The sequence below is a fragment of the Austrofundulus limnaeus genome, unplaced genomic scaffold (assembly GCF_001266775.1).
Source record: "Austrofundulus limnaeus strain Quisiro unplaced genomic scaffold, Austrofundulus_limnaeus-1.0 Scaffold110, whole genome shotgun sequence".
Classification (NCBI taxonomy): domain Eukaryota; kingdom Metazoa; phylum Chordata; class Actinopteri; order Cyprinodontiformes; family Rivulidae; genus Austrofundulus; species Austrofundulus limnaeus.
The window spans coordinates 1,205,690-1,218,162 of record NW_013952512.1 but is presented as its reverse complement, the minus strand read 5'-3'; the positions used below and the strand labels follow the sequence as shown (position 1 = coordinate 1,218,162).

The 12,473-nt window shown below is 37.4% G+C and overlaps 1 protein-coding gene across 1 annotated transcript in view; it reads right to left on the bottom strand.

Moving 5' to 3' along the window:
• The window catches only part of nbeab (neurobeachin b), a gene marked incomplete in the record, with an annotated part of 177,610 nt that overhangs the window by 54,954 nt on the left and 110,183 nt on the right, over positions 1–12,473 (bottom strand). Inside the window, 2 exon segments of the mRNA XM_014014153.1 lie at positions 3,823–3,969; positions 11,240–11,364. Coding sequence (XP_013869607.1) covers positions 3,823–3,969; positions 11,240–11,364 — 272 coding nt within the window.

Here is a 12,473-nt window from a genome sequence, read left to right as displayed (position 1 = left end):
CAATAATACAGCAGTTTTTTTCTATTTTTATTTTTGCTCATAGTCACGTGCGCAAAACCCGACCCGTTCTCTGCATGATTTTTTTTGAAAATAATTTGTTTTAAAATAAATGTTTTTTACATCAATATTTAGAAATAGGATTCCACTAAGTTTAGAAAAGTAAAACAATTAAATAATTTCTGTATTTGCACACGAGATTATCAGAGCATTTCCCACTTAATTCAGATTATTTAAACTCTAACGGGGACACCACAGACCTACTGCTGCACTAAGAGAGCTTGCTGTCAAGTGTTCAGGTGTTGGTGACCGCGTGCTCGAGATCATGTTTGATTTCAGCCCCCCCTCCAGCTTGTTCTCAGATCAGTGTCGCTGTGGAGCACCGGTACAGTGATTTGTCTGCTCCCAGGCTCTCCGAACCAGGATATTTATCGATCCCTTAAACTCCAAAGAGCCCCTTTAATGTCTCGTCAATCTTAATCTGCGTTCTTCAGCCAATTACGGGCGATAGTGTTACAGGAATACAAGTGGATTTTGGTTTGAATTCCCAGCGCGTCCCTTCATCGCTCTTCCAGACTGCCCAGTTAAACCCATCCTCCCTGGATATTTTTTCTCTCTCTTTCTCGGTTCCATTAACGATTATTGTATCTGCTGACATCGTAAAGCCAGATACTACACACTGCTTATGAGCTTTTTATTAATAACCCAGTCACTTCAGCTGGTTTTACTACATTTTCAGATTAGATTGTTAGCAAATAAAAAAAAATATTCAGGTGAAGTAAACATAATATAACTTTTTATTATATTTGATACTTTATATATTTTTTGTCAGTCAGTTAGAGGAAAAGTATCTCATCTCAATGTTTATCAGACCGTATGAACAATACAATAATCTCACTACTAGTGGAGGTGAAACATTGTGTTCTGTCCCTGAAGTGCTTCACTGACAGTACAGCCTTAAGCATCCACTGCTCATGGGCAGGAAGAGGATTAAGCACTAATCCCCTCAGGGAGTCTTCCATAATTAGGTTATAAGGCATTAAAATGTTTACATGAAAATAATGAAATTAGGAGGAAGTTACACAGGATGAAGAATCTCTCGCTTTTGGGCCTTAATATCAATGAAAATACAAATAATACTCAAATGAATGGTCAATTTAATGAAGTGATGAAAAGTCTCATTTCAGGGAAGTGGACTGAACCACCATTTAACGAGTGCTGAACAGACGGGTTTAATGTTTACAGAATAGTAGAAAACACATTTAAATTACCAAGTAGATTATTTGTATTTAAATATAATTTTATGAATTCAAGTACATTTGTAAACAGAAGAGAATTAAAAATATTTCTTCAGATCAGATACATCCAGAATTGTTTGGTTGTAAACACGTCACCACTCAAATGATTGGTATTTTAAACAGGGTCCTAAAATGGAAATAAAAAGTCTAAATTAAAGCAAGACAAGATGATTGTGGTGGCTAAGCCACACTTTGGGATGTTTTAACATGCTTCCGGTATGCTGGCAGGACAGTCCAATCTGCAGGCTCCTCCTCGACGTGGGAAACATCCTGAAAGGCCCAGACTGTTAAATTCTTCCCACTCACATGCATTTCTCTTTTGGTCACATATGTACATACAAGGGGGAAAAAAAGCTAATTTGATGCCAGCCCAAGTACAAACATCATTTTCTGTGTTTGTGGGGGAGGAAAAACTAATCATAGGTTCAGTAACCACAACTGCCTGAGCTCATGAGCGCAGGCGCCGCCTCTTTGGCAGCAGCAGCAGCAGCAAGCAGGCGCTGACCCAGTGGATGGCAGGAGGAGGGCTGTTGTTGACAAGAGTCTAGTCCCAGATCTCTCATTAAGGCTGTTCATGCCTGAGATTTTAAACAGGACAAACACATACCAAGCATCCTGCCTCAAAACATAACCTGACTGTTTTGGTGCGAAGGAGCTCCCCTACTGACGACAAGAAGAACTTACACTCAACAAAAGACAGACATCTTTTCTTTCACTTAGTCGATGCACTGCTTTTAGCTTTGTTTCAGTTCTCCCCCAAAACCCAGTTCAGTTTCTGTTTTTATAAGGTCAGTATTGGCTTTCCTTGGGGAGAAAAAAAACACAAAAAAAAAAACTCTGTTTGTGTACAAGTTCTTGTCTTTTTCTTTGGACAAACTATGGCACATTTGGCTGCCTGCTGGTCCTGGAACACGAGTTGGGGTGGGGTTCTCCTCCTCAGAGATTCATTTGTAAGATTTTAGAGGGGATTTTACTGCTCAGAAGTTCCCTGATTCAGTAAAAGCCTCACATGCTTAGCCATGGGCATTATAGGATTTTGAACTGACACCTTTAGATGAATAACAATCTTGATTTTCTAACCCTATTTTTATACATTTAAGTCACAAATCATACCTGTAAGGAATCATAATGTCAATAAATTGGAAATGATTTGACACAATCTAAAATGCAATAATGGTTTCTAAAGAATGTCATGTCATACACCTCAATCTAAAAAAACAAAGAAAAAAAATGCACAAGGAATAATGGAGCTGAGACAGTAAAAACAAATCAAAGACAAATGGAGAAGGAATGGACACAAACAATGCTTTTATTTTTTTGTTAGAAGACAATGAGAAATGCTTTCAAAATCGAAGATATCAAGGCGGTAAGCTTTCATTATTCAGGCATACAGTCAATGACGTGGCTTGGATGTGTTGGGTGAAGGTTTGGCTTTGATATGGTGGAGCATGATCTAAACCAAAACTAATCAGTTCTGAAGAACTATTAAAACCAAGTTACTTCATTAAAAACTGGATCAAAGTTAGCTGGATAATTTAGCTCAAAAAGTTTGATCATGTGTTAATTTCAGAATAGCAGCCCCCAAAAGCAAATTGCACTAACAAGTTGTAAAACGAGCTTCATTGTGTGCAACAAGTTTTCATGTCTGTGTTAAGGCATTTCAAACCCCAAATAAATAATCATGTGTTACGGACTAATAATTTTAGATTTTTCATGTGATAGGTTGTTTTCACAAAAAGTTTACAAGAAGTCATCTGATTTAATGACAACTTCATGACGCTAGCCTTTCATTACAGCTTTACGAACGTAATAAAACATTGCACATTATTGAAGACGGCAATAAAACAACATGATTAAATGTTTTAATTGCTTAAAATTTTTTGAATTCGGTTAAATATGGGGACAACAATAAGTCAAAGGGTGAACGATTAGTCATCGCTATATATGAAATGAAACAAAATGTTATTCTAAACCCAAATGGTGCACTTTGAAATCATTTACAGCTTCCTAGATCTATTGAATGCAAACCTGGAATGAGGGTTCATACTTAATGTACACAAATAACATGTTTGAGTCACATGACTGACCTACATTAGGCTGACCAAAGTCCAAGAAGGTAAACAAATAACTGTAAATAAATAATAAACACATGAGAATTTAGCCTATGTTTTTATGGGGAAAAATAAAATCAGATTTTTTTTCTTACTTTATTTTCCCTTTTTAATTAGTCAACATGACTTTTCAACAAGCAGCCTTAAGCATCATATTAATAATTCTTATTATTTTGAGGTTAGTTTAGCTTCGGAAGATTTTCCTCTGGAGACAAACTAACTGAGGAGCATATTTTTAAATTACTTGTATCTTGTAACTGCTTTAAAGCTGCGCTGTGATGTGGGACAAGTATTCAAGTTTACACACTCGGTGACATCACACCCACTTTCCAGCAGCGTGCTACGACTGATGAAAATCAGAGTGGTATTATTTCAGAGGTGAAATCGTTTGAGGGATTATTAAAAAGCTGACGTACCACCCAGGTTGTCCACCTCCTTCTCCTGCAGCAGGCTGACGTTGTCGTTGTCTCCGTCCAGTATCAGTTCTGTCTCTGGGCTCTGACTGGCCACAGTTGGGCTCCGGAAAACTGCCTTAGATTTCCCCGCCTCACCTGCCTTCAAATCTATGACAACAAACATGAGAGGAAGGGTCACAGATGTGTTTGGCCCTTCGAAGGTAAGATTTTTGTTTGCCAGTTTTCCCACAAAAAAAAAAAAGTTTATTCTAAGCAGCAGCTAAGGCAGGGGAGAACTCATCTCACTTTTTTATTTTTATTTTCCTAATGAGTACTTAATGTTTGCCTTTTTTAATAAAAAAAACTAAACATTTAGTTAAAAAAAAACGTGGCAGCACTTGAAGCTAAAACTTGTACTGAGTAACAGCAGCTGTTACTCCATCTATAAAAACAAGATGTTTCTTTACTGGGGGATTTCTAGAGTTTGCTAGTTGAAGAGGTACTGATCACTAACATAACAAGCTACACACATTAAAGGTTTTTTTTGGAGAGTTAGACCCCCCCCCCCCTTTTTTTTTTCAAGTCTCAGAACCACCAGCTCTTAACTAGCACTTCTTTTTTTCTTTTTCATTTGCAGACATAAAAGATGATACACATTACCAGGACATGTTATTCATTTTTTAAGTAGCTGCTTGAGACACTGGAAGCCCATTATTGGACCTAATAAATGTGCCCCAGAGGCATTCTTATTAGGTTGAATGAATCAAATTTTCTGGATTTATGTTACTGTAAGAAAAAAAAACTAAACAAAAAATTGACTACTATATCATTAATGAGTCATGATCAACATATGATATCAGCATATTATTTGCTTCATTAATAAATGAAGGTAACGTTACAGCTTAGCGGGTACAGCTTTATTTGTGTTTGTGGAAAAAGTATTTATTAAAACAGAACACAAAAACACTAATTCACCTGCAGCTTAGTTTCTGAATGAAGCATTTTGCAAGTCTTTGCAAAATCATCACTTTACTATTTTGACATGAACTCGTCTACTCTCACATTCCTGCTCTGTTACTCTCTATCATCACATTTACGGGTGCAGTAAAAAAACAGCGATTGTTACAAAACTGAGCAGAGCAACAGAAAGTCAAAGCAATGCATTATAATGAGAACAATTTGTAATTCTGAAAAAAAAATACAAGAAAACGCAGACGCAACAAGACAAGAACAAACAACCGCCTAAAGTATTCAGATTAGTGGTGGAAAACAGAAACAACTGATATTTTGCAAAAAAAAAAAAAAAACTATTTCATCCATCAGGCTGCAATAATGTGTCACAATAAGCCATAGAAAATATCAGCACACACACACACAACACAATCATATGATCACAGCAAAAGACACACTCATGCGTAGATGTTATAGAATATGAAAGAATGGCAGGGTTCCTCCACAAGATTCGTTTTGAGTCACTGAACATCAGAGATGTTTAGGTTTTTATTCTAAGACAAGGTTAATAATAAAACATAATCTTTATCTCAGAAAGACCAAAAGCTGAATTACACGTCACACTCACAGTAGATTAGCGGTAGCTTTGGGTGCTTTTGGAGACTTGACAAGAATGAGAATGAACAGACAGGACGTTTAGGAGGCTTTTTATGGCAGGATTTCTTTTTGCTATAAGTGGAAGATGCTTATTGAAGAGGATGCATTCACACACTGGAAATAAAGTAAATGTATTTATCAGCCCTTCTTCAATAATGTGTCTACTACGCAGCTGCTAAAAGTGCTTCTATGAATTAGGTTCATTGTAAGAACCAAAGGAAAAATCAGCATGTGCAAAAAGAAAGACCACATTTCAAGGTAAGGCAGGTGGCTGACACTCATCTGACATGTTTCCTTTCACCACAGTTCTTAATTCACTTTTCTCTTCCCTGAGGAACATGTACCTTGTCTTGAAGAGGTCACATTTGACTGTTGTCAACACTGCTACTGAGGAGGAGAGCGAGTCAGAGGAGGGAGAGTAAAAAAAATAAAATAAATTAAAAATAGCCTGCTTCCTGCTCTGTCTCATATCTGGTGTGCTTTCATCAAACGAGGGGAAGAAGTTTGAACATTTCGGAAATGAATCCTGTGCATTGTTGAAGGGGAAAGCCAGCCAGTGGTCAGAAATCAAAGCAGAGTGAAACTTAAAACTGTATTTCTGTAAACCATCATTACGCTCCAAGTTAATGAGGGAAAACTCAGCGAACGGGCTGCTGTTCTGATTGGACGTTCTGGACACGGTTTAGAAGGCCAAATAAACCATGCTGATTTCAACACGCAAATAATCAACATCAAATGGTGTGTGTGTGTGTGTGGGGGTGTGTGTGTGTGTGTGTGTGTGTGTGTGTGTGTGTGTGTGATGGTAGTGATTGGGGAAACAATGCAATGCTTTAATCAGTGCAATTTATTTCTGAAATAAAATGACTTGTGGTTTAAAATAGAAAAGTTACAGCACGAAGCACAGAATCAGTTGTAATCTCATAGGTGATCATTTCCTGACTTAGCGTTACTTCTGTGATAGAAGAGCTGCCATTTGTCACTGTTAAAGGGTTTGACATGCAGGAGTGTCATGATAGAGTGATTAGAAAATGGTATGATAGGGAAAAAAGATTTTAAGTAAAAAAATCATTATTCATTATCTTTCATTTGGTTTATCTCAAGAGAAGTTTGCTTTATTTTTCAAATTTGCACCAACAAACACGTTAGTAATTACAAGTTAATAAAGAAAACTATCGTCTCAGTCAAATAATATACAAATTTAGTAAAAGCAAAAATGATTTTGTTCACAATTATCTGTCAATTTTGGCTCATACCTTACTGTACGCAAAACTGTAACCAGATATAAATTTGTATTAATGATCAGGAAAAAGCTGCTGTGCAGTTTAATAATATAACAATGCCAGATTAACTACAACTTTAAAACCGTACAAAAGCAGTAAAAGACAAAAAAGTTACTGTCACTGTGTGACAATATGACAGCAGTTTTATTTCATGTTTTCTTTCGAGCTCTTCAGGAACAGTGCCAGCCAGGAGAAGCCACCTATCACGAGTCTCTGGGGTCTTCTTGTTCAATCACTGAGCTGAAACTGCCTCAGAGTGCACTAATTACACTCCGTAAAGTGCACTGCAGAGCTTTCATGACCTCATTGAAGGCTGATGAAGATCTGCCGGCTGTCACTGACGGAGGCCGACTCGGAGCACTCGTCGCTGGGGTTCAGCTGGAAAGCACAGAGCCGAGTCCCTTTCAGGGCGTCCATGAGCTGCTTGCTGTCAAAACAGCTTCTTGAAAATGTAAAAATGTTGAAAGCAGAACAACGTAAATTCTACAGACTTTAAGTTTGATCCTTAAGTTAGTGACAGCGTAAACGGCCTCACTGTAGAGAAGAAGGACAAATGGATACAAAAAAAAAAAAAATCTAAAATAAATAAAAAATAAAAGGCTGAATCTTAAGGGCATAAAGATGGAGCAAAGTTCACCGCTTCAACAATCAAACTATTCTCTCAAAATAAACCTGCAAAATACTTTGGGAGTTTTCATTTTAAGCATTAAAAATTACAAATGTGTACAATTCAGAAAAAAATAGATCTTTGTGTAAAGAAGCGACAAGGTCAAACAATTTAAAACAAGTTATTCCTAATATATCAAATACAATTTGCATTTACAAAATGAGTTAAAACTTGTGCTGTGAAATAAAAGTACACACAAACACAGATCCAAATCCTTTGAACTCAAGATGAAGTTAAGATGCGAGTTAAAATCAAAACATTTAATCAGACCTTGTTTTGGAAAATACAGGCTCAAATATGAACATATGTTTCTGACTGTAGTAAGTCTACATGGTAAGAATAACTTGCACATTAGTGAAGGATATAAAAAATAATGTAAACATTGGGGCAAAGTATGCTATTTTTAAGGTGTTTTGAGCGGATAAGGCTTTGATTCTTTCAGTAAGACAAAATCAAACCATACTTTGTTCATGCTGCATCAACATGTCTTCATTGATATTGTTCAGATTATGAAGTTGTCCGACTGCAGACCAGTCCTGCCATCTGTTACACATATATCTGAACAATTATGTAAAGAAAATACAACTAATGAGACACCACACTGGTAAGGGGAACATAATTTGCTTTTTAAACATAATTTTTTTCTCCCAGTTCACTAATCAGAGTGTTGATAAAAGATTATGCAACATAATGATACAAAGGCCAATTTCTATGATTTAAAAAAAGTAAAATTTAGATTCAGAAAAAAAGAGAGCAAAAACTGGATTTTAAGTTTTTAGAAGGCAAAAATAAACAAGAAAAAATGGTTGCTGCAGAAATCAAAGAATATTCTGATACGTGAGAATGTGAACACAACTATTTCACTCATTTTTAATGAGACTTAGGACAAAGATTCAATAGTTAATTTGTCTAATACTTTGAAAACAAAACTGAAGATGTTTCTCTTCTCATGCGAGGTTCAGCTTTTTTGGTTTTTGCATGAATTTTTCCATTCTATGTTCCATTACGTAAGATCTGTGTGGCGTGTGCATCAGCTGTCTCCACAAACAAAGTAATTTAAGCAGTAATTGCTAAATTGCCAGATATTTAAAATGTTTTAAAAATATACCTCTTCCTTTTCCCAAACTCTGCTTCACATCCCACACTCCTACGCACTCTCTCCACAGGCTCCACATTCCAAAAAAAAAAAAAAAACAGATCTGTCTGTACGACTGAATTACCACTACGATGCAATTCTGCCCTCTGTCTTTCTCCTTTTAGTTACTGTGTGCTGGAAAATGAAGCGAGGTGGAGAAACGACAGATTTAATTCCCTGTGATGGGAGACATTCTTGCATGTTTTGCATCTGTGAAGCTAAACATCATAACTTTGATATAGGGAACTTTAAACAGAGCAGACGTTTCCTGTTGAAGTGATCTTTATCCAGTATTGTGGGACAGTATGTACAGCGCCAGTTTACCATGTCGACACAGCAATCTCATCTTCCCTCTACGAAAACAGAATATTGCCCAACAATCCCCACATTTAAACCTGTTGGAAACATCACGTGCCAGAGTTTACTGTATTTAATAATAATGCCAGAAAAGGTTAATATGACATCACAAGGCTGCACCCGCAGAAGTAAAAGGCTATAAAGATCTCTGCCTGGTGCAATCCTCAAGCTTCACCTGAAATGAGACAGCAAGGACACTCGGAGGTAAAACACCCCGTTAAACATTTGGATCAATATTAACGTGACTTCCATTTCATGCTTGCCCAATTCCAATCACCTAACAATATAGTCTGATGCTGGGCGGAGGCTGGCTGTTACACGCTGGGTTATTACAGGCAAAGGGCAGAGACAGAATGTGCAAGCTAAGCTGTCAGTGGTGCTAATAGACAAGGAGGCAGAGTTTAACCTCCCATCATTGTGCACAACCACCCAGCCACACACACACACGCGCGCGCGCACACACACACACACACAGACAGAATGCGCAAAAAGTGATCTGAAAGTATAAATATCATGTATCTTGGAATTTTGGAAAAAAAAATACAAAAAGCATCTGCGTGTTTTCTGTTTGCAAAATATCTCAAAACAGATTGTGTTCTTGGTTACTTCAGTTGGTTTTATTTCTGTCTTTTGCCCTCGTTTGCTCTCAGAGTATTTTTTTATCCAATGGTTTTTTCTCACCACTAAACCTTCGTCCAGCTCTTTGGCTCTTGTCTTCCCGCTTGTTGACAGCTGGCCGGCCCTCAGATTATATACATTTCTCATTTTCTTTTCAAAATGTACGATTTTCTTTGTTTTGTCAAAGTCGTTGTCCTTCACTTGCAGGCTCATGTCTGTCCTGCATTTGTATCTTTCAACTCCCCATGATAAAACAAACAAAATCAGCGAACATAAAAACTAATGGTGAAAAAATTTCTGAGCTTTTGCAACTGGGTTACCCACAGACAAAGTCTGGCTCTCAGCATTTTGATTTTTAAAAATACATAATACAAAAAAGTCATAATAATATAAATAATACCACTATTGTCAAATCCAACTAAATTTACAGTGGCCTTAATCATCAACAAAAAAACAAAAAAAGTTTCTTTCAATTTAACTTGCTATGGTTGCATAGCAAAATCCTTTGCTATGCAACCAGATCAAAGCCCGCAGGAAAAAAGCCTGCAAAAGCAGCTCACCACTCACAGAGAGCATCTGACTGCAGGCAATCTCTTTCACCTGACAAGTTTATACATAATTCTGCTCATTAAATCAACCACACGCCAGCAAGACCTCAACACTTAGTCAACGGCACCGAGTCAAACATGAGGAAAAATAACTAATCACAAACATTTTCAGGTGAACTGTCACACAAGTCTCTAAAGAAGATAATACACCCATTTATCAATTAAAGCAGCCGAAAGGCCCAATATGAAGTACTGAGAAACAAACAACAAGAAGTCAAAAGCTGCAAGAACGGAAGAAGAATTTTCAATTGATATTGGATCAGTTTTACACATTTATTGCACTAGTCAGTGTTGATGCAATGCAGTGCAATTTTTTTGTAAAATAAATAAATAAAATCGAAACTTAAGTGTGCAAAAGTCTAACATTTTTCTCAAAGCAGATCAAAAACAGCAATAAAGAACTTGTTGACTTGAGTCCCTTCAACAGAGGAGTCAACATCACTTGAAGTCAGCAAAAATTAGCTTTAATCTAAAAAAAATGAAAAGAATGAACAAAAATCTAAAGCAGAAGGTGTAATTATTGCATGCGTCTTGTATGTGGACCACCTGCTGCTGCAACAACAGCTGGCAAGTATTTATCTACAAAGCTGCCATGATATGCATGTGGAAGCCGCCATCTTTTGTGGAACAAACGCTGAGCGCAACCACATGAGATGAACTTAGTTGATGGTCTATTCCAGTAGCTCAACACTAAAATACAATATATTTTAACATTGTCTCAATTAGAAATACATGTATAGCTAAAGTTTAAATGTAAAACTGACCAAGATGAATGTTGAAATTTTACAATCCAAACTTTATCTCTGCTGTTCTGTTAGAGGCGAATGGACTGAGAAACTTTAATATCACAGAGCAGATTTTTTGTTTTTAAAGTTTGAGCTGAAGGATTTAAAGCTGAACAGACACTAGATCGTGGACAACACTGCACAGCTTCCCGGGTCAATAAAGAAAGTTCAAGTCAAAGGGAAGAAAACAGTAAAAGCAGAGAGATAATGTCCTTTTTTATGCGTTCTCATAAAACTTCTCCAAAGCAGCATGTATGAACAAGCTACAGCTTTGAATTTGAAACATATGCTTCCACAGGAACCAAGACGCTGCATATACGGTAATATTCCTCAACGATTTAAACATATACAGCATTTTCTTAAAGATGTGATGCACTCACCATACTCCTGCAATGACTTGCATGCAACATCTAGGTGGGTGGAGCCAAAAGGGTTTCTGATAAATCTCCTCCGCCGTCGCAGGTCGTCTTCCCAGTAGTCGAGACGCCAGAAGTCGTGCAGCTGACTGTGACAGAGACAAGGTAACAGGCAGGTTAGACAGCGCACATGGGCCTCGGTGATGATCTGATTACAGCTATCATATACACACACACGCCACATCATGGTGGGTGGGGGTGTATGACCACAGATAGTGGACTTTATTAGGTGAATATTATCATGCTCTGGTCTCGGTAGTGTTAATTCTTCTAAAGGCTGTAGCATCATAACAGCAGGGAGTAGCAGCAAATGCTCCACACATAAATCATAGACACCCCCCATTTACAAATACAGCTTCAAATTACAAGTATAAATGGCACAGCTTGCCTTCTTTTCACAATGTTTTTTTAACAAGTCTTGTAAATCAAAGGTAGGAGAGCCTCACTGCAGACAGCATGGAGTTTAATGATCAGGGTCTCGAGGCAGCTGAAGCATGAGCCTATAAAACAAGCCCCCTTTGCTGCATATGTGGAGCCATGATTAAAATAATGTGTTGAAATATTCATTGAAATGATTCCCAGGGCCCTGGAGCAACCCAATTGAAAATTGCATTTATATTCATTATTAATAACAGTGAATTAAGGCCATAAAGAAGAGGGGGGAGAACGAGAAAAAAACAGTTCCAGCATGTGGTAACCATCTTTGTAAATGATTATTCCAACATAAGTGAGGACCTGGGATAATTTTATTGCTTGCAGCTAAAGAAAACCATTAAGCACCAGGACAAGCATTAGGTTTTCTAACTGCTGCTTTTTTTCCCCACTGTGTGCCGGCTGGAGTTGTTTCAAAGCCTTTGTGCTTGCTTTATGAAGAAACACAAGAACACAGTGGTGATTAAAAATAACTGGAAAGCAGCTGACAGCAAAACAAGCGCCAATTACATAAACCTTCATGTTCTTCATTTTATTTGTAAGTACTGTAAATGTGAGCACATAAGGCATCATTCAGCTTCAACTTGACAAACATCAGCATCCGAATGTCTCGAAGTTGTAATTGTACTTTTTCTTTCAGCTGTAGGGGTCGCCACAATGGGCAAACTTGCATTAAAGATTTGGTGATGTTTTACTCGGAATGCCCTTCTTGACGTGACCTGTGCTCGAGTGGCGCCTGCAGAATTTTTTTTACGGGGGTGGGGGG